This window comes from Lithobates pipiens, unplaced genomic scaffold (genome assembly GCF_037356315.1).
Source record: "Lithobates pipiens isolate NorthernLeopardFrog02 unplaced genomic scaffold, aLitPip1_a1.2 Scaffold_8, whole genome shotgun sequence".
NCBI classification, from domain to species: domain Eukaryota; kingdom Metazoa; phylum Chordata; class Amphibia; order Anura; family Ranidae; genus Lithobates; species Lithobates pipiens.
The window spans coordinates 208,434,312-208,457,056 of NW_027507903.1; the positions used below are offsets into that span (position 1 = coordinate 208,434,312).

At 40.8% G+C, this 22,745-nt stretch overlaps 1 protein-coding gene across 7 annotated transcripts in view; it reads right to left on the reverse strand.

Annotated features, from left to right (window-relative positions):
• The window catches only part of ST7 (suppression of tumorigenicity 7), a 249,405-nt gene that overhangs the window by 209,727 nt on the left and 16,933 nt on the right, over window positions 1-22,745 (reverse strand). The window contains exon 1 of one of the 7 annotated variants that reach the window (XM_077471740.1): window positions 4,263-4,596. The exons of the other annotated variants lie outside the window; for them this stretch is intronic. Within the exon in view, the coding sequence (XP_077327866.1) occupies window positions 4,263-4,284 (22 nt within the window). The 5' untranslated portion in view covers window positions 4,285-4,596. Of the gene's footprint in view, window positions 1-4,262; window positions 4,597-22,745 lie in introns of those variants that run through there. 7 annotated transcript variants of the gene reach the window in all.

Here is a 22,745-nt window from a genome sequence, read left to right on the forward strand (position 1 = left end):
TTTACAGTACCTATAGGTAAGCCTTATTATATTCTTACCTATAGGTACAAACATTAGAGGGAAGTTTACGTTATGGTGCATGCTGATAGGGGGAGACAGTGGGGTGGCAGCGAGACCAGCATGCCATTTTTGCTTTTCAGTTACAAGCTAGGGACATTGAAAAGACTTGTACGTGCTAATGAACTGCATTGCCTCATGTTTAGGAGCAGTCGTGTGTTTTTTCAGCAGAAGTCTGCTCTATGTTATCTTCTGTGTACACGTACCAGTCGTTTATAGTAGTTTTTAGGAGAAAACATTTCTGATCATTTTTGAACATATAAAAATGTTGAAAAAAAACAAACAAACACACATTTCACCACATTGCGTGAGAGGACCAGAGTTCGTCACTACTGGACTCGTCCATGGATGCAGGTAATCTTCTATGTCTTCGGAGCCTCAGCAACATCAAGAGCATTTCCTCACACATGGCCATGATGGGGTCCATAGTGAAAACACAAACAATAAAAGACAGCTACAGTATCTACAAGCACACGGTGCTCTCTTCTCTCACAGAATGGCTGAAATAAAGAATACTTGGTTTTCATGCATTGTGGGCATTTGGGAGGGTCTCCTGCGGTTATCTTTAACACTTCTAACCTGGAATACTCATAACTGCCGCTAAACTCGCATAAACTCAGTATGTAAAAGCTGTAAAATGGACGTTTTTCAATTTCGGTTATCAGCTCTCAGTTTCCAGCATTCAGAAGAGGTTTTAAACTGCCCTGTCTATGTGAAGCCCTTAGAGAATAATTAGCTATTATGCCCTGCTAGATGGGACTGAGCTATGTCCCAGAACTGGGTACATCTCAGGAAAGGATGGATACACAAATCCTTCCGCACTTAGTAAAAGAGCTCTTATTTATGTGCACCATCCATGTACTTTACTTTTTGCCCGAAGCTCATCTCTAACAGTGGAAGATACACAAATAAATAAAAAAAAGACCAAAAAGGAAAACAAGAAAACGAAAGGCATTTCTCGATGCTACCAATCGGATAACAGCAGTCTGTTTCTATTGGCTATGACTACTTCTTTTCCTCAGAGCTTACACATCCACTCAATGGCATTCTAAAACTAAAGCATATATTTTTAGTCATTGAAATACTTTGAAGTATGCCAGGTTACTGTAAAAACAAAGACCTTGGACCTAAAATACTTCTGCACACAGTAAATGTAAATAAAGGGTAACATAGTCTCGTCTTTAGGTCATCAGTTCTCGATTAAAAAAAAAAAAAAAAATTTTAAAAGGGCCTTCTGAGCCTTTAACAACTGTAATCAAATGAAAGGTATTACATTTCACAGCTAAGCTAGTCTCAAGCTTTCGCTGCTGCTATGCTAGAATGAGCAAAAAGCAACCCCCTCCTCTTTATTGGTAATCTGGTAGCCATGGAAACAAAAGCAGCAAGCAGCTGAGAGCAAAACAGATAGTTTTCTGATAAAGCCACAGACAGGCTATGTGCAAAAGATAAAGGGAACACCCTTTCACCAGATAAAGCATGGCAGGGCACTGTCAATGGAAATGCCCACAATTTAGAGGCACAGATTCTGTTACCTAAAGAAAATGTAACAGTAAGTGCAATTGTGCAGGCAGCCATTGCTAGAACATCCTCTGTAGCGGTGTTTCCCTGCAGAGCCAAGTACAATACCTTGATAGTATAGATCAGAAATCACAATGAATGGCACACATGGGCAACTTTCTTGCAGGTGCGGATTGTGATAAACGGCTTGAAAATGTAAGACATTCACACAATGAGACTATCAGAGGAATGATTGTCCGTTTTTTGGCTTTTTTGTTACATTCTAGTCTCACATCAAAAACCAATAGGTTTCCAAAGTTACGAAAATTCTCATACAACAGAAAACAACTTTGAAAGTGATGTAATGTGTTCTTTCATTTTTGAGCATGCATAGTCTTGGTTTTCCGATTTTTTACGGATGAATACTGTACCGATTAAAAAAAACGCAAATCGGTAGTTATGGTATCATATGAGAAAACATTTCGGTGTTTGTCCCTTTGAATAAATTTTGCGTGAACTGTCATGATTAGCTCTTGAAAGCTATGTTCTAATGATGAGATTATCGGATGATCACAATGTGTGTACTAGGCATTGGAATCAAGTAAAAAATAAAAAAAAAAATAATGAGGGGCCTTCACATCTCCAGAAAATATGGTGCCATTTCCATAATATATAGAAATTCCAGTTTGTTTTAAATAAAAATGTATTTTAATAAAATGCTTTTGAAGTAAAAAATCAAAAACATTGTTTTCTACTTAATATACATTAATAATTGAGTTTATTCAGCATAAAATGGAGCTCAATATGTAGCATGAGGCTGTATATTCTGCAATATTTACATTTTTGGTAAACCCATTCAATGGATCCAAGCTCTGCAAGCTGAGATAACATGCACTGCATTGATCCATTCACACAATTTCCCAGTAACCAGGAGATAAAACAAAAGTTCAGGAATATTCCTTTATCCCGTTTTGCAAATCTATGTACACTACAAACTGATTGAATTGGTTCCGATAGCGCTGTTTTACTAACCCAACAGCTTATTATTCTAAATAGGAAACCTTCAATGTGTTTGCAAATATTAAAAATTCTAACTACCAGCAAGAATAAGTCCTTACATTTAAAGACCACCTGTCATTTCAGATCCATCATGGCAGCACCTGTTAGTGGGCATCCACCCACCTGCTGCTGCCACATCCCTCACCTTGTTGTGTCACTGCCACATAACCAGCCGCCCCATCAAAGTGAACGGGACTGTCGGCGAGTCAACAGCGGGTCAGAGGAGGAGCCGCTGTGGGGCAGAGATGACAGTTGCCCTTTAAAAATTATGATTTAAAATGGAGTTGATTTAAATCAAATCCACCCTGATACAAATACAATACATCACTTCCAAATATTTATTCTATCGTACCGGAATTTTTGTAACTTTAGTAAACGCTATGCATATGAGACAAGCATGAAAAAAAAAAAAAGGACGATCATTCATCCGATATTCTCATCATGTGCACCAGGCATAAAGGGATTTTAATAAACCTAAATCTCCAAAAATGTTGCACGTTATGATAGATATTAAAAAACAAACACACACACGTGTCAAGCGTGTCTGAAGATTAAACATGCTTGTTCCCACATGCTACATGACTATACAATCACAGGAACTACCCACATATTACAGAGAAATGCAAATAGAGAATAAATTGGAAATACAATCTACTTGCACATTTTTTCTGTAGAATACCGTTGTGAAAATAGTTCTGGTTATTTCATGGCAGTTTAAATTGAAATATCAGAATTTCAGTGAAACCTCTGACAAGCATGTGGCAAGGTCACCGACTTAATGAGGAGTGTAAAGCGGAGAGCACACAATAGGCTGAGCACACCTGCATGTGTCCCTGCAGCAGGCTGCCAGACTGGGAACCTTCTTAATGGCACTTTATCTCCAGGATCATTATGGATTCAAGGTCCATACAGCTAGCTCCCCAGCATACACAGAACATCCCTATTTACTGCTTAGAGGATGCATGCATCACTTCTTGCTAAATATGAGCATGAAACACGTGTCTCACTCAAAAAACACTCACACTACAAGTTTCTAAATGCATATGCTTTCAGCGGTCATGTGTAGAAAAGGAAGCACTTTGGCCCATGTTGTATACAGCGTTACATAAACCTAATCCGCAGCTGCTTTACTTTTTGCATTTGATAACGGCTACAGATAATAAAACGTATGCTCATACACAGCTTCCTCTTTTAGGCAGTTAAAGGATTACCAAAGATCACAATTCTTAGTATTAGCAATGGTTTTCCAGGCACTGGTCTCTGGACAGGTGTCAAGACTGACCTTATTTTATTTAAAACCCATCAACATCTTCATCCTGCATGCCTCCCAAAGGACAAGCGGGGAATGTGGGAGCTGAAAGCTAGGAAAACCATATGTAAAGATGTATCCATTAGTGCCTCTGAGGAATCACTGACATGTCTCTCTGTGTCAATAGATGGTGGGAGAACTAGTGCTGCTCTCTCCCAAGCTCTGCATCAAGCACAGGATGAAATCCGCCTGACTGCCTAGAAGCTTGCAAACAGGCTAAAGAAAAGCAATAAATCACAAACTGAACATCCTATTCATTGAATAGAGAACTGCCCACAGATCTGCACAGACACAGCAAAACACTGGCTAAAAACAAGCATATAGAAATCCATGTACTTACATGACGATTCCGTACCAAACATGGCTGGCCTCAGATGAGGGTTTAATAAATTAGAATGAAACGAGGGAGGAAATCTAGGAAGCTTTCATACAGGCAGACAATGCAGTCCCAGCTATCCAGCTGCCAGATACCTTTCTCTGCAGAGCGCTCTCACTCACATAGAAACAAGCCTCTTGACGGAGAGACAAAATCATCAGCTTCCCTTTTCAATCCAATGGGCACGCATAGGCCAATGTGTGTGTCTCTTGTATGATGCAGCCAGGCAGAAATAGGTAGCAGAAACCAGATACTGCAGTCCACAGCCCTACTCTCATAAGACAATAGCACAGCTTATGCACACACTGAATGACGTCAGGACACTGCAATGACCGACTGCTGTTAACCAAAGGCTGGGGGGGGTTGGATAAAGCAGAGTAATTCAAATAGGAATTCCTTTGTCACCAAAGCCACAAAGAGGGGGGGGGGGGGGGGGGGGAAGACATCCCCTTTCTTAAGCAACAGCAATGAACCAGCAGTAGCCTTGCACCTTGCACTTGTGCATCAAAGTACCAGATCAGGAGTGATGCCATTTAGTAGGAATACACCCTGTGCTTCTTTATGGAACACCAACTAGTTTCATTTCATTTATAAAAACAGCACATTTTACTTTGCTACGTTTCAGAATATATACACCGTAGTTCACCTACAAGAAGTGGAAAAGCAAACAGACCTCAAAAGATCTCTGAAACACAAATTTGGACAATTTTGTTGGTACCCTTGCAGCTCGATAAAACAATGCTTCAATACAAAAAATAAAAACATACAAAAAATGAAAAGATGAAATTAACCACTTTGCATCCATGGCAAGTTTTTGATTTTTTGCACACACATTAAAAAATTTTTTTGCTAGAAAATTACTTAAACAAATAAATATTTTCTGAAAGCAAACACTTTAGAATTGTTTTTTTTAAGTCACACAGCATTTGCGAAACTGTTTATCAAATGTATAGCTTCAGGCAAAAAAAAATTGCAATGAATTTTAGGGCAAACACAATAAAATACCCAATTTTGGAAAATTATAAAAGAAAGGATTGCATCGATAAACTATTTTGCCCTGAATGACAATTTGCATTGCACCCCTTTACTGCAACTAAATGGACTATAGAGAAAGCCAGGGAAACTCCTACTCTTAGCTTCAAAGCAGTCAAAAATCATATGAATAACATTATGGTCAATGAGAAATTGCCATGTTATCAGACACTCATGAGAAATTTCATCGGGTTTGGCAACCCTCCTGTGTCCTGCTGCTGCGTCCATTGACACAGACAGCCGGACTTACCCCCGCCGCCCGCATCATTGGATTTGATTAACAGCAGTTGGAGCCAATGGCTGCGCTGCGATCAATCTAGCCAATCAGGACCCGAGACTCCGGCTGGAGCTGGTGTGCTCATCCCCATCGATGGAAAGACCGGGTTCAGGTAAGTAAAAGGTGGGGCTCTGGGAGGCTGCTGCATCACAGGAGTTTTTTCACCTTAATGCATAGAATGCATTAAGGTGAAAAACCTCAAAAAGGTTTACAACCCCTTTAAGTCACTAACAGAAAAAACTGAAGACTCACAGAGTGGGGTAGGGTTATAGGGGGACACCCAGGGAGCCATGTCCTCAAAAAGCTTTGTTAGTGTCCAATAACCTAAAGATAGCAGCCTATAACCCAGGGTCTATGAATATCAAGCCTTTGTCCTGTACTATACGATTAAGATACTATATTAGCCATAGTATACTATACCTAACTTAAGCATTTACGTCCAAGGAGTTTTGTGACCTTTAGCATGCACATGTGTGACTGCAGTCCAATCGCAGTGAAGGGTTGCCCAGCTCCTGAGTACATCCCAATATTCTTAGATAATATTACAAACCTGTAATCACGTCACACATAAAATTGAGTGTAGAAGACTTTTTTTTTCTTTTTTTTTTTTAAGTACCCTCACACGTCTAGATGTTGGAAGTAAATTGTTCTTTTAATGCTGTCCTAAAATTACCCCTTGCTTACAACAGACATTGACTAATGCGCAGTTGGCAATAAACTGGTACGGACTTTCACAAAAGTTGACAGAATGGGTAAATAAAAATTCTACATAAAATTTGTTGGTTACAAAGGAAAAAAAAAAAACACACGCACGTTTCAACAGCTTTGCCCACTTTTAGGCAAATGATAGCCTAAAGGGAACAGTGGCGCAACTTGACAGCTGTCAAACTGTATAAAGAGCACACTCAGATGTCACAAGGAACGGTTTATGCAGATGTCATTTACAGAAAGTGCCATAAGCGTTTAATAGTGAACTCTATTATAATAACCATTTAGCAGTCTTCCACCGAGGCTAAATACTGTGTAGCTCCGGTAGTCTACAACAACCCATCACTAAAATAAAGAACGAAATCCACATGCAATCCTTTGCCATCTCAGGCAAGCAGCTTTAAAATGACAAATAAATGAAACCAAACTTTGGACAGAGACCCTACTAAAGCTTGCACTTTGATAAAGCTTATCAAACGTTTTAGGAGTTCTATAATGCTGCGTACACAGCACCGGACTTTGACGGCCTAAGTCCGACTCCGCTGGACAATTCGATCGTGTGTGGGCTTCATCGGACCTTCACTGTCTCAAAATCAGACGGACTTTAGATTTAAAACATGTTTCAAATCTTCCCGATGGACTTGAGTCTGGTCGAAAAATCCATTCGTCTGTATGCTAGTCCGGACGGACGAAAACCGACGCTAGGGCAGCTATTGGCTACCGGCTATTAATTTCCTTATTCTAGTCCGGTCGTACGTTACCACGTTCGAATCTGTTGGACTTTGGTGTGCTTGTGTGTGGCCAAGTCCGTTCGTTCAGAAAGTCAGTCGGAATGCCGCCGAAAAGACCGTCGGACCTAGTCCGTCGAAAAGTCCAGTTGTTTAACAGTTAAAATATCTTACAATCAGGGGGAAAGAGATTGTTCACCTTTAACCAACTGAACGATAAATATAATCTTCCCAACTGGTATTTATGCCGATACATTCAGTTAAGACACGCTTTCCTGACAGTTCAGTTCAGACATGCTAGAGCTGAGGAATTACAAAAACCGTTATCAGCAGTTTACAACAAATTATTTGTGGAAAGGCCAAACAAATGTAAGGATACATGAAGTGCACTGGTAACAGGATTTTGGGGGGGGGGGGTAAGATTGGGATGATATGTGGGATCACCTGTTCCAGACTCTGGCCAGAGATAGGCTCATTCAGTTTAAAATTCTACACAGAGCTTATTATACCCCAGCAAGGATAGCTGGTATCTATTATAAATGTTGGTACATGTTGTACTGTATGTGTTGTAAAAAAGTCAATAAACAAAAATTAAAAAAAATCTTACAATCAAAAATTGAAAGAAGGAAATTTAAGACATACGAGTATAGCCAGCATTACATTCTGCTTAGATATGTTCCCACAAGCACTGTATGCATGTTGGTGTGTTGCAGTGCCAGTTATTTTGAATGGCATCCCAACGTACCTGTGCTGAGCTTTACAGTAAGCTGCACTGCAAAAGAGAAGAAATGCAACATACATTAAAGTACAGTTGCAAAGCTTCTATTTTGAAAGGGCTGTCTAATGCAATGCAGCTCAACACACAAAAACTGACATGTTGAGATTGCTGTAAACTAGCCAGAGGTAGGCAGGTCACAAATCTTTTTTTGTGGCTAAACCAATATGTTTTCCAACAACAAATTATTACCTTTGGGCTGGAACTGAATGTTAAGGCACGTTAAAAAGTACTTCCTCCATTGGGTCCCTCTCCCCACTATTTCTGTAGCAAGTCATAATTTCCATAGTCACAAACCTGCAGAAATCTTCCTTATGCAGCTTGCCTGGCACTATGCATTCCATATTCATATTACAGCCCCTAAAGCATATAGTCCAAAACTTTACTGGCTTTAACAGATGGTCTAACAAGCTTAAGAGGGTATGGACAGGCTTTCAATTGAAATCAACAGGGCTATACATGCAGAATGGATGCTCTGAAGGACTGGGAAGAAAGGCAGCGACAAGTTGTATTTTGTAGCTGACAGTTTCTAAGATACATCTTCCATGACTCTAGATGCATGCATTTCAACTGCATTTTAAAAAGGGTGTATTTGGGACTTTAAATGCACTCAGACGGGAACAATTTTTTTTAATAAAAAGACTATCCTTTTATTTTATACAGTTTAAAAGAGTGCAGCACCAACATAGCTGCATACAATACATTACAATAAACAGTGCACTAGTTCTTAGGATGGGTCAACACGTTTCAGGTCTGCACCGCTTCTTCAGGTGTAGTGCAGTAGAAATATAAAAAAAAAAAAAAAAAAAAAAAAGTATTGATAATAGTAAAAACAAAGTAAGGGGAGAACACAAATCAAAATCATATTTATATGCAAGTATAGTACATTATTACATCTTGGTCATACATTGGTATGAGTCAGAGCATCAAACAAAAATACATTCATAGAAAATTAATTAGAAGTCCCAAACATTATATACTTTTTTTCTAACACCCTACAGAATAAAATGGCAGTTAGTTATCGCAATACTTTGGTCACACCATATTTGTGCATTGGTCTTAGAAGAGCACTTTTTTTTTGGAAAAAATACAGTTTTTTTAATTGAAAAAATAAGACAACAGTAAAGTCCCCTCACTAGTCTCCATGTCAGGCTAGGGAGACATGGAGACGCTACCGACAGCTCCGGTAAACGTTGGAGGGCACCGGAGCATGGGCGGGAGGAGCCCCTCTTCCGCCGCCAATTTAAGTGATCTCATGGACCACCTGCTGAAGAAGAGGATACCGGGGTTATGGCAGCTAGCCGATATTCCTCTTCAAATTACCGATGTATAAAGACGGTGGGTGGGTGAAAAAATGTGCCTTTAAGAGGTATGGGTGGAAGTGACGTTTTGACGTCGCTTCCACCTTCCTATGGTATAGAGACGAGTGGGGGCCATCTTAGCCTCACTCGTCTCTATACCCAGGCACAGACAGGACCCGATCGCCTCCGCCGCTACGACGGCTCCGGTAAGCAGCGGAGGGCGCGGGAGAGTGGCAGGAGGGGGGGCGACACACACATACACCAATACATACACACATATTAGACATGTGCGCAATCAATTAATTTGTTTTGTTCCGTATTAGAATTCATATTTCGTGTTCGTCAATTCAATTTGGATTCATACCAAATACGAATTTGTTAGGTTTGTTAACTTTGCGTAACAATTACGAATGTTCGTTATGATGAATTTATCATTATGGAGGGGCTCCCACCATCCCTGTGCTGCGCTGACTTCCTGGGTTTTTTAACTTCATCATAACAAATAATCGTAATTAACGAACAATCTAATTTTATCCAATTCTGAATCTCCCATCGACTACTAGTACCAGTCTCCCACTCCTATATTAAAAAAGGTAATTTTCCCAACCCTCACTCAGCAGCAGCAGCAGAAGAAAACCTCTGATTGGTCAACAAAACATCAGTCACGTTTCCGTTGTAAAGGAATTTGGATCCGAAATTCGTAAATGAAATTTTGTACAAAATTCGGTAGCATAAAAATTTCAGATCCTCCAGAATGTACGAATTTCCAGAAATTTGGATGAATTTTCGATTCGTACGCAACTAATCGCACTTCTAAATAGAATAATACAATAAATAAGCTGCACTGAACAGTCTCAAAGTAATGAGTCCACAGAAACTAATATAAAAAAAAAAAAAAAATTTAATAATGGAGCCTCTTAAAACCTGAAAACCATTACAGTGTGCACACACAAACACAAAAGAGTGCCGGATCACTGTAGCTGTAGAGTCTGCTTACCGGACGGCAAGCATAAAGGGCAGGTGGCTTTAGCCCAGCCTAGGCCTTTAAGCTTGTGGATGACCCCAATAGTACCGGTAAATCTAATAAGGTAGATTGCTTCCTCTGTCCTACCAAGACGTCAGTATACACTCAAAATGATGCTCAGGAAAGAAGGAAACAGGTCATAATATAATAAATTCTAACTATCAAATTTATTAAAACAAAAGTATTACACTTACATTTGTAAGATAATATTAATGCGTAAAAAAAATTGCCGGCACAAACAAGCAGAGCCTGTCCTCCTACTCAAATTGTGTGATGACAGCACTACGTGCCTTCCTCCAGACACGTTTTGTCATCAGCAAACATTGTCAATGGGGAACCATTGCCGGAAATTCGTACAAATTTTTGATACATACAAAACTAATCGCACGTCTAAATTTGTCTAAATTATATATATATATATATATATATCCCAAATAAACCTCTCTCTCTTTCCATATCAAATAAAATGGGATGACACTTCTATGTCACTATGGTTAACTGATACAAACTCCTTCCCACAAACATTGTTCCCTATCTAATGCATTTTAAAAAGGGAAACTATAATACATTGTCAGAGGGTTTTGAACACAATGCTAACCTTGAAGTAAAACTGACATTGTATTTCTACAGGATATATATTTAAAATTTTTATGCCCCGATATACACGTTAAGATCTAGCCAAAAAAGAATCAAGAACATATTGCTGTTAATACAAAGGTTTGCACAGACGAGATAACTTTTACTAATTTATTCTGTGAGTGCATTAATTAAATATTTTATGCATAGCAAATCATCATTGCATATACAGTAATTTATATATATATATATATATAGCTCTGGAAGAATTAGATGCATCTTGCAAGCAATAGCCACAGCAGGAAGTCCATATCAAGCCACAAACCGTCAACGGCCATCAATAGATTAGGGTGCATGAGACATGATACTTCTTGCAACATACTTAAGAGATCAGAGAAAGAAATTATCTTTTTTGTGATCAAGCTCATAAATAATCTTGCTTCTAGCATGCAGGTCTACTGATAAAATGATCAAATGCTACAGTAATACGTAATAATCAATATATGTATAATTAACTTGCTAGTGAATTTAAAGTAGAACTAAAGCAAAATTTTTGATTTTCTTTTACTTTCACTGACAGTTGTAAACAGGACAAATAGAGGGTGAATTTACCTAATGGGGCACAGACAGCAATAAAAAGCCGACAAAAAAGTTTTGCCTTTAGTTATACTTTAAACTACTTTAGTACTTTGCTATAGTCGAAAAACGGCTACGGCCCGGCTCTCTAGTTCTGGGAGAAAGTCCATGGACATCTTCCCAGAACCCCACCAGCCTCCTGGGGTGCACAACGGGCATGCTTTGTGACAGCTGTAGCCTTTGTACACACCTGATCACAGATCCGTTTATCTTGTGATCACCTATGTCTAATCACAGCTGTTTACATGTAAACAGACATGCTGTTTATCAGCAGTCTGTTCCTCACATGCCTTGTCTATGTGAGGAAAGGAGAGCAGATAACTGGCAAGGCTCTATGTACATTCTTTACACTGATAATCAGTGCAGCCCATTTAGTGTCCATCAGTGAAGAAGAAAAATTACTTATTTGCTAAATTAACAAACTTAAAAAAACATTTGTTCCTCCCAAATATTCAATACTTTTCCATTTTAGTAAAAAAATAAAACCCGTTGGTGATTAAATACCACCAAAAGAAAGCTCAGGCTCAAAAAAAATACAAATTTCATATGGATACAGCGTTGCATGATCGCGCAATTGTCATTCAAAATGTGACAGCACTGAAAGCTGAAAATTGCCTGGGCAGGGAAGGGGGTGAAAGTGCCTGGCATTGAAGTGGTTAAAGATAATCTGTATTAAAACATTTTTAAAATTAAAACTTCCATGTACCAAAATACTGCTTACCGTATATACTCGAGTATAAGCCGAGATTTTCAGCCCCTTTTTTTAGGCTGAAAGTGCCCCCCTCGGCTTATACTCGAGTCACCGCCGTCTGCCTACCCGATCTGTGTGTCGTGCAGACAGACGGCGGCCATTCCCCTATTCAAAAGCCGCGCCTCCCTGTCTGTGATAGGCGGAACACTCAATTTCCCAGCAGTCAGTGTTCCACCTATCACGGACATCCGCTCATCCTCATACTACGGACGAGGATGAGAGGATGTCTGTGATAGGCGGAACACTGACTGCTGGGAAATTGAGTGTTCCGCTTATCACAGACAGGGAGGCGCGGCTTTTGAATAGTGGAATGGCCGCCGTCTGTCACAGATCGGTGCAAAATGGCACAGGTAGGCATGGATGGACACAGGCAGGCAGGCATGGATGGACACAGGCAGGCAGGCATGGATGGACACAGGCAGGCAGGCATGGATGGACACAGGCAGGCAGGCATGGATGGACACAGGCAGGCAGGCATGGATGGACACAGGCAGGCAGGCATGGATGGACACAGGCAGAACACAGGCAGGGATGGATGGACACAGGCAGGGATGGATGGGCACAGGCAGGGATGGACACTGTAACAGTAGCTGCTGCATGTCTCACCCTCGGCTTATACACGAGTCAATACGTTTTCCCAGTTTTTTTGTGGTAAATTAGGGGCCTCGGCTTATATTCGAGTATATACGGTATTTACTCTGGGTAATCTACAGTATTAATACCATGGACAGGATTTCTTACCTGAAAACATGAACATGTCCTTTTATTTTTGCATGTTTATGTACAACAGACAACGCTACTTAACTTGCGAATTTATTAGGAAGACATCCGACAGCCGTGACTGAACACCCAAAGACAGCTTAGCTTGCAAAATATCTTTACCCATAAATGCCTTAAAAAAGCAAAAAAAAAAAATCTGGTATTTAGCCCAAAGTTAGCTACTTCTGTTAAGAAATTACAGTTCCTAAAATAAAACCTAAAAATACAAAAAAAAAAAAAAAACAGGAATCCTCGATCAGTGTAATTACATTTAATATCTACAAACTAAAACAAAAAAAAACACACACACTTTTCTTTTCCAGATATTTTCAGGCTGGTTTCATGATGGGCAAAGTCTCCTTGCTCTTCAGATCTTCTCTGGCGATGGGCAACAATGCAAAGCGTGGAGCTGATGTGAAGATGTCAGCACCATGCTCTGCCTCATTACACAGCGAGTGCAGCGTGCCAAGGTACACACCCTACGGAGCAGAGGTCCATTATGCAATCACTTAATGTCCTCAGTCCTGCAGATTAATTGACACCGGGCATCATTCAACCCAGAATATTGAGGACATCTAGTGGCGGAAAATAATTACTGCTGGGGACAATTTAAGAGGAGATGATTATTGCCCAGAGGTGGGCTTTGAGTGTGTGCGAGTCATTCACCTTATCAGTCAATGATCAGGGCAGAAAATCTTTTATCACAGTACTTCATAAAAGTATGTCAAGTCAAGTTTAGTCAGAATGAGTTTTTCAACACACCCAATTGTTTTTTTCACTAGGACATATTGACTTACAGCAGAGCTCGACAAATCCCAGGTCCTAGGTCGCCTAGAAATTGCCTCCTGGCGCCTGGGTGTTTGTCATCCCATTCACTTTTGATGCCAGGTGTTTCTGCATTTCTGGGTAGGAGTCCAGGGCCTTCTTTAATGCAGGGCAAAAGGGGTAGTTGCCCATGGCCCAATCATTTTGGGGGGTCCAAAGCAACTGCCCCTTGAGCCCACATTTCCTGCAAATTTTGTTCCCGTGTAATAAATTTAATTTTAAAAAAAAAAGCGTTTTTTTTTATTTTGTTAAAAAAAAAAAAAAAAATGTTTTTTTTTTATCCACCCTGCTCCACAGCAATGCTGGCAGCACTCATACATCTATTTCCCAAAGACAACCTCTAGATATAACATTGAACACGTGCACTCAACTTCTTTGGTCGACCATGGCGAGGCCTGTTCTGAGTGGAACCTGTAGTGTTAAATTGTTGTATGGTCCTTGGCCACCGTGCTACAGATCAGTTTTAGGGTCTTGGCAATCTTCTTATAACCTAGACCATCTTTATGTAGAGCAACAATTTTTTTTCTGATCCTCAGACAATTCTTTGCCATGAGATGTTGAACTCCCAGTGACCAGTATGAGAGAGAGAGCGATAACACCAAATTTAACACACCTGCTCCCCCATTCACACCTGAGACCTTGTAACACTAACGAGTCACATGACACCGGGAGAGAAAATGGCTAATTGAGAAAAATGTGGACATTTTTACTTAGGGGTGTACTCACTTTTGTTGCCGGTGGTGTAGATATTAACGGCTGTGTGTTGGGTTATTTTCAGGGGACAGCAAATTTACACTGTTATATAAGCTGTACACTCACTTCATTGTAGCAAAGTGTAATTTCTTCAGTGTTATCACATGAAAAGATATAATAAAATATATGTATGTAAAAGATCTGCTTCAGGTAAATCTCATTAATGTGAACTAATGTTTTATGAGAGAGTTTGTATTTATAGACATACAGGAGAACAGCCATATTTGCTCATTGCATACACAGGCTCTGCTTGCACTTTCCTATTCATTCTTGCAATGTAAATCTATGAGTTTGTAAACTCACTGAAAATGATGCACTCTGATAGCTTAAAGTAGAAGTAAAGGCAAAACTTTGTTCTACTTTGAATACATTGAAGAAGGGTTACAGCCAGTATCCGTTTTTTATTTATTTATTTATTTATTTTTTGCCACCTGTGTCTCATTGGGGAGATTTACCGTCACTTCCTGTACCATAGCCAAACCAGTTACCATGAGGTGAGAGAAAAATCACACCATAGTGGGGCAAACCCTGACTGTCACTAGAATCACCAGAACTAGTGTCCTCATTTGAAGATTTTCCCTCTATTGCTGTTCTGGTGTCAATCCAGAATCTGGAACTTATTTTCACTCTCATCAATACTGATCAACAGGACAGATAGAGAGGGTAAATCTCCATAACAGGAGCAGAGACAGCTATAGAAACCGGTCAGGTGTTCTACCCCTCCCTTCAGTCCACTTTAACACAAAAAATAGGATTTTTAAAACAGCTTACCTGTAAAAATCCTTTTCTTTGATGTACATCAGGGGACACAAAGCCATAGTAATAACTATGTGGGTTATATCAGCATATCAGGTGCTGGACACTGGCACACCCCTTAAGGTGTGAACTTCCACCATATAACCCCTCCCATTACTGGGAGTCCTCCGTTTGGTAGCCAAGCAAAGTGTATAGAAAGAAGGAAGAAGGAAGGAGGAGGAGAAAGGAGAAAGGAGAGAGGAGAAAGGAGAGGAGAGGGACCTCTGTGTCCCCTGATGTACACAGACCGAAAGCAGAGCTACAAACTGGAAATTAAGATTTTCTACCTCAAAGAGTAGAAATTTCTGGTGAGCGGGGAAAAAAGTAAATACAAAAAAAAAAAAAAAAAAAAAAAAATCGACACATGGAGAAAAGCATCCTTGATATCGATTGACGCCAGAAGTAGGATGGAGACTACTGATCGGATTGGCTCCATGTGAAAAGTACGGTATTCAAAAAACGGATTAGAGCTTAGTGATCTAAAATGGGTCTGACATCCCTGTGAAAAGGTTTGAATAAAAACCCTAATCCTTGCTCTACCAAGGGGACCACCATTATCTCTCTGGGACAAGGGATGATCCAAAGCTAGAGGAGACCTCGTTTTCTCAGATCAAAGGTTCCCAGAGATCCAGTGAAAAAGAAGAGACGGGAACCCTCAGAACTCTAGTTTGTAACCTAGAGGATTTGGAGGAAGTCACCCATCTGTCTTGACATTGTTCCTGAGAGACCCTTGAAAACTGTAGAAGCCTTCCCCTCCCTCGAGCGGGAGTGCCCCTTCATAAAGGGGCTTTAGTATGTTTTATGGGTTTGCTCCCCCCGGTCCTCTTTTGGCCCTGGGACTAACCCTGAGGTTTACCTCTTGAACCTGACAGTGGAGACTGTCTGGAGGCTGATGCCCCTGGAACCGGAGAGGAAGCACATTTTAAAAGAAAAAATACTTAAACTTTTTAACCGGTAAAAGGGAACTTTTCCCATTAGAAATTCTTTGGATTTATCTATCCAGATTGTCTCCAAATAACCGTTCACCATGAAATGGGAAACTGGTCAAGAGATTTTGCATGGCACTTTGGCTGACCAATTTTTCAACCATAGGATTCTATGCACATGAACTAGCCCTAGCATGAGCCTTGAGGCCTGGAGAATAGAGTCTTTCATAGCATCTACTGTAAAATACAACGCTTCTGATATCCCGACCCAATCTTGGGCCTGCTGATCAGGAATAAGCCTGGAGTACCTCCATAAACTGGTCCTTTAAGGACAAAGATACTCTGATCGCTGCCAGCGCAGGCTGAACCTGTGAACGAAATATAGCTTTTAAAAAGGAATTCCAACTTCTTATCTGTTGGATCCTTTAGAATATGAGCATTGTCTACTGGACAAGACAGGCACAGAGGATATAGCAGCGTTAACTGCTGGAAATCCCCATTTCTTATAGAACTTTTCCTCCATAGGATAGAGTACTGAAAACTTTTTTGGAAGTAAAAACTGTTTATCTGGGTGCTCCCACTCAGAATATATAAGCTTGTTTATCCATGAATGGATAGGAAAAGCATGAACAGATTGAGGAGGCTTTAGTGAACCCAAACCAGAAGTGGGCTCATCAATTGACTGCGCTTATTGGCAGTAAAAATGTGGAGCAAACCAATTCGGAGAGACTGTACCAAACCACCTTTGCTGCAAACCTGATCCTTATTAGGTTCTTCGGACATCAGCCTCTTCCTGGTCCCTTGAGAGAAATTCGTCATCTCTCGCTCCTTGTTCCTCAGGATGAGGGTTCTGAGCAATGAACAGGGACCCGTTATACTTAGTCTCACTCTGGGAATGTGATTAAAGCATCATTTTTTTTGCTCCAAACTTAGAGGTTGGAGAAAAAACCACCTTGGTCATTTATGCAGGGGCTGTAATGCTAAAAGCAGCTGCAATCCTTGCCCCTCCAGATGGCTCATTCTGACCAGCCATATTAATATCAGGGGAGGATGCCCTCTTTGAGATGGGTCTAGGCTCCCTAGTGACTATAGTCTTTCTAGAGCCCTTTTTGAGGTGATTTTAACCTCCTTTCCGACCATAGCCCGATGCACAAAGCAGAGGTACTACCAGAAGGAATGCATGCATTGCTTCAGCAATAGTCCAGCTCTGCTGCCATTAATGCTCAGCCTGACGAGGTAGCAAATGTGTCAAAGGAATGCCTGTGTCACCAAACCTCATATACACCTTCAATCTTGTGTCCCACCGCAGCTTGAAACAGCAAAAATGGTGCCTTTAAAAACACACACATTGCCCACGCTGGCCACTGAAGGGCGGCAACGCCACGCTAAGCCCCCTCCCCCCGGCTATGGCCCTTCCTCTCTCCTTTTAAAAGAAAGCTTTTCCCACATGAGCGCGGGCTCCGATCCTATTGGCTCAACAGAGAAAAATGGCGGAGGGGGGGCCTGGAAGCCGCTAATCGCTTTTTTATTTAATTTTTTTTTTAAAGCGCTCTTTCCCTGAAGAAAAAACATCACGGGGGGAGCGTCTGGAGGGGAGGCAAACCCCCCCCCCCCCCCCCCCAAGACTTACCGCAGGTCTGCCGCCAGCCAAATAGAAAACTGCTGTTTCCTGGACACATCATGGGCTCTCTGAGAAGCATGAGACATAAGTGCTCTATACAGCCCCCAGTGCTGACATATAGGCATGACAACATTTACTAATTAAAGGAGACATTCATAAGAAAATTTTGAAAATTTCTTAGAAAAAAATCCACTTACCTCTCCCGCCGCAGAGTTTTCTGTGGTAAACAAACAGACCCAATTTTTTTTTTTTTCCCCCCACAAGGATAGTAGTACAATTTTCCCAATATATACAATCAGTACAACATCCGCTATTTTACATATAACATCATCATAACAGACATCCATTACCAATACTCATAGTCACATCTTATTATTACTCATTATCTGTTATTTTATTCATACATTTTTTTCTTTCCTTATACTTTTCCTGAGTATCTCTTAGAAGACCATCTAGCCTCTACCCTTGTTACGTTTTCGTTTACCAGGGCCATACCCCACATCGCCTATCAAGATATTCTTTATTCCATAAGGATGTTCTGTTATATTATATATATATATATATATATATATATATATATAATAATAATATAGGGGTCCAGATTTTTCGATATTTGTCCTCCTGCTCTCTCATCATGGTGAGATTTTCCATTTGCTGGATCTCCGTCATCCTTGTAAACCATTGTGCTCTAGTTGGGCCATCTGTACTTTTCCACAGGGCCGGTATACAAGCTTTTGCTGTCGTAAGCAAGAGCCTCACCAGCGAATTTTTATATTTTTCAATCGATAATGGAATATCATGCAACAAGAAAGCTGCAGGGTTCTCTCCAAGAGACACATCTTTAACCATTTCTGAAACCATTTTCCAGAATTTTTAGCCAGCTCTCTAAAAATAGAAGCGTTACAGGCAAGACCTCGTTTCTTCATATACGAGGCACAGGTACCATTCAGTTCGGCCAAAAAGACACTTTGAATGGATCCGGCTGCATGGCTAGCCCCAGCAAGGATTGCTCCAGTGGAGCTTAGCACAGCACATCTTTACTCGTGACCAACACCTTAGACCCAGACGAAAAAATAAAATAAAAACTGAGGTATTCTCACCAATGAGAGTGGTTATATAGGGAGTGCACTTCTTAATTCAGGGCGTGCCAGTGTCCATCACCTGAAGGTGGCCTATAACCCACATAGTAACTACTATGGCTCTGTGTCCCATAATGTACAATTAGAAAGATTCCTCACCCTCTCTAGAGCATATTCCAACAACATTTATTTATTTTATCTTCCTGCAGCAAGAAATGACTTTTATGATATTAGAAGATTTATAAAATTCTTGCAGATGCTGAGAATTCAGTTCCTACCAATATAGGGGTACACCCCCAGTTCTTTCTGGGAAAGAAATCAATGTATGCATGTTGATAAAAAGACAGACTGGTGGGGAACAGGCGGCATTCTATAGTTCAGCAGACAAGGCTGACAATACTGGCTTGGATTTCAGAGCAGAAAAGGCAATGTGCTTACGGGTCAGGCAGGAAGTTAGGGGCACAGTAGTATCTGGCAAAGCAGTTATTTTTCCATACTTGTGTTTAAAAATGGGATTAAATGCGGAGAAATGTGCATGTACCAGAGATCTTTGTTTTTTTATTTTGCTGTGACATATACTTTAACTCAACACTTGTTAAGCAGTGCAAGGGTAATGGAAGTAGCTAACTGAGCCTCCGGGCTAGTTGATGATCTGCAAACCTCTATATTTACTAAAATAAAAATGAAGAATTCAAATAATCCAAAATTACTTTTACTGAAAACATGCAGCTTTGCACAGGATTGTGGTTACTGGACAGTGCAAAGGGTAGACTCCATGCATTAACCAACTGTTGAAATGAGCATTAACCCAGCTTAAAAATCTCAAATCTCAAAGTGAAAAGAGAATATTCCTGCTACACGCTATATAATTTCACTTAGACTGCTTAGAGAAGTTGCAGACCTAAAAAACAATTGTGGGAGCATATCAGTCTACCTGTAAGTGAACTTTCAGTCTTGGTTAAATTGCGCCAGCTTCAATCACCTATTAATTTACAGCGCTTCGGGCTGTGGAAATTATTGCTTGATTTCTCAGGTTTACATACCCGATTGAGGCTGGGTTCACCTATGAACCGCATGTGGCTTACAGCAGGGGTCAAGTGCATCCTGGTTCACCATCTCAGGTCCGATTTCAGCCCGAATTTTGGTCTAAATTCAGACCTGAACCGGACCAAACGACGCTGTGTTTTGTGCAAAACGCACCGAACCTGCTGCAGAGATGTGTGAGCCGGCTCCATAGAGAGCCAGTCAAAATCTCCAGCTATTGCGAATTGGATGCGGGTTGGTGTGAACCCAGCCTCAATCAATACACAGGAGGTCTTATCACAAGGATATTAATAACTGTAAATTATATAAAAAATGTACAGAAATACTTCAAGGTGAAGGGAGAACTTTAAAGGCCAGGATTGGTCTAGATTCAGCAGACAGTGGGCTAAATCCCACCGTTTTGGCTGACATCAAAGAGATGGTCCAGGCTCTGCACGGATCCTGACAATGTCGGGATGCATCCACATTTCTGACCAGCAGCTGCCCCTCAGTGCAGCACTGAGAGCCCCAGCCAGCTGCTCCTACAACCTCCACAGCCTGGTGCTCCAATGTGCTTGGAGGAGACTCGAGAACTGCGTGATCAGCAGTCTTTGAGCTCTCAGTTCTTGGTGTAGAGCCAGCTAGGGACTGCTGCAGATTGATGCTGCCTTCACATGGGTGAGTATCTGGGTTTATTTTTTTTCTTATCCCGCAGAACGCCAACAGACCTCTCCAGAAACATATGCAAACAACCCCCTTCAAAAAAGAGAAACGTATTGGGTAATGCGACGGCCTAATAAGCAAATGTTCTGTGTGACTACTTTGAATATATATGTGCCACTCAGTGCTACACAGCTAAGAACAGAAAACTGAAGCTACAATTCCCACAGGCTCACCAAAATTGGACAATCGGAGATTGGAAAAAACGTTGCCTGGTCTGACAAGTCTCAATTTCAGCTGCAACATTCAGATGGTAGGGTCAGAATTTGACCAACATGAAAGCATGGATCCATCCTGCCTTGTATGAATGGTTCAGGCTGGTGGTGGTGGTTTAACCACTTGCCGACCGCCGCACGCCGATGTACGTCCTATTTTTGAAGAGGGATATCTCGGTAACAGCAGCAGCTGCTGCCACAACCGATATATCCCTCTCTTCAGGCGGCGGTCGGCTGTAGGATAACGGTGGTCTCCGCGGCGGATTCGCCGCGAGATCACCGCTATCGGCGGCGGGAGAGGTGCCACCCCCCCTCCCGCCACCCTCCCGCACCTTCCGCCGCTTACCGGAGCCGTCGGTAGCGGCGGAGGCGATCGGGTCCTCTTCCTAGCTGGGTATAGAGACAAGATGGCCCCCACTCGTCTCTATACCATAGGAGGGCGGAAGCGAAGTCAAAACGTCACTTCCGCCCATACCTCTTAAAGGTATACTTTTTTTTAAATGTCAGATTTTATTTTATTTTTTTGAATTTTAGCCCAAATATGAGATCTGAGGACTTTTTGACCCCAGATCTCATATTTAAGAGGACCTGTCATGCTTTTTTCTATTACAAGGGATGTTTACATTCCTTGTAATAGGAATAAAAGTGATCCATTTTTTTATTTTTATTTTTTAAAACAGTGTAAAAATAAATAAAATCAATTAAAATAAATAAGAAAAGTTTTTTTAAAAACACCCCGTCACGACAAGCTTGCGCACAGAAGCGAGCGCATACGTGAGTAGCGCCCGCATATGAAAACGGTGGTCAAACCACACATGTGAGGTATCACCGCGATCGGTAGAGCGAGAGCAATAATTCTAGCCTGAGACCTCCTCTGTACCGCAAAAAATGCAACCTGTAGAATTTTTTAAATGTCGCTTATGGAGATTTTGGAGGCTAAAAGTTTGACGCCATTCCACGAGCGGGCGCAATTTTGAAGCGTGACATGTTGGGTATCAATTTACTCAGCGTACCAATATCTTTCACAATATAAAAAAAATTGGGCTAATTTTACTGTTTTATTTTTTTATTCAAAAAAGTGATTTTTTTCCAAAAAAAGGTGCGCTTGTAAGACCGCTGCGCAAATACGGTGTGAAAAAAAGTATTTCAATGACCGCCATTTTATTCTCTAGGGTGTTAGAAAAAAATATATAAAATGTTTGGGGGTTCTAAGTAATTTTCTAGCAAAAAAAACTGTTTTAAACATGTAAACACCAAGTCTGAAAAAGAGGCCTGGTCCTTATGTGGTTAATGGTGTGGGGTATTTTCTTGGCACACTTTGGGCCCCTTAGTACCAATTGAGCATTGTTTAAAGAGTAATTCAACTTTTGTTGAGAAAAACACATTCCCCTCCGGGTGATCTATGTACATTGCAGGGATTATAAAACAATCTTTGTTGCAGATTCCTACCTTGTGTAATCCCTTTATGTGTTTTGTTCCTCCAGCCTCAGTGATGAGTGGGTCTAATGGGAGTGGTTTCATGTTTATCTATCAGGTGTGCACCTGCAGGGCTCTAATGAGGAAATCTGCTGGGCCTGCATCCCTTTAGATGTGTTCCTACAGGGAGTGTCTCACCAAAAATAAAATTTTTGTTGAAGGGGCTGCCGGAAATCCGACTTGTATTTTAGGCAAACTGGAAAAATTTGGTGAGCCAAATCACACAAGCAGGAAATTATGTTTCTGGGGAGTGGTCAATACACATTCTGTGTACAGAACAACTCTAGGTAGCCATATGTATTCTCAAAAAAGTGGCTGCAGATTGAAAAGGAAAGGTAATTTTTCAATTCAATTACAATATGACTTGTGTTGCAATTGTATGCGCTATATTATTTTTAGGTCAAAGTGGTTTGTAAGGGTTTACTTCCTCTTAAATGCCCTGTATTG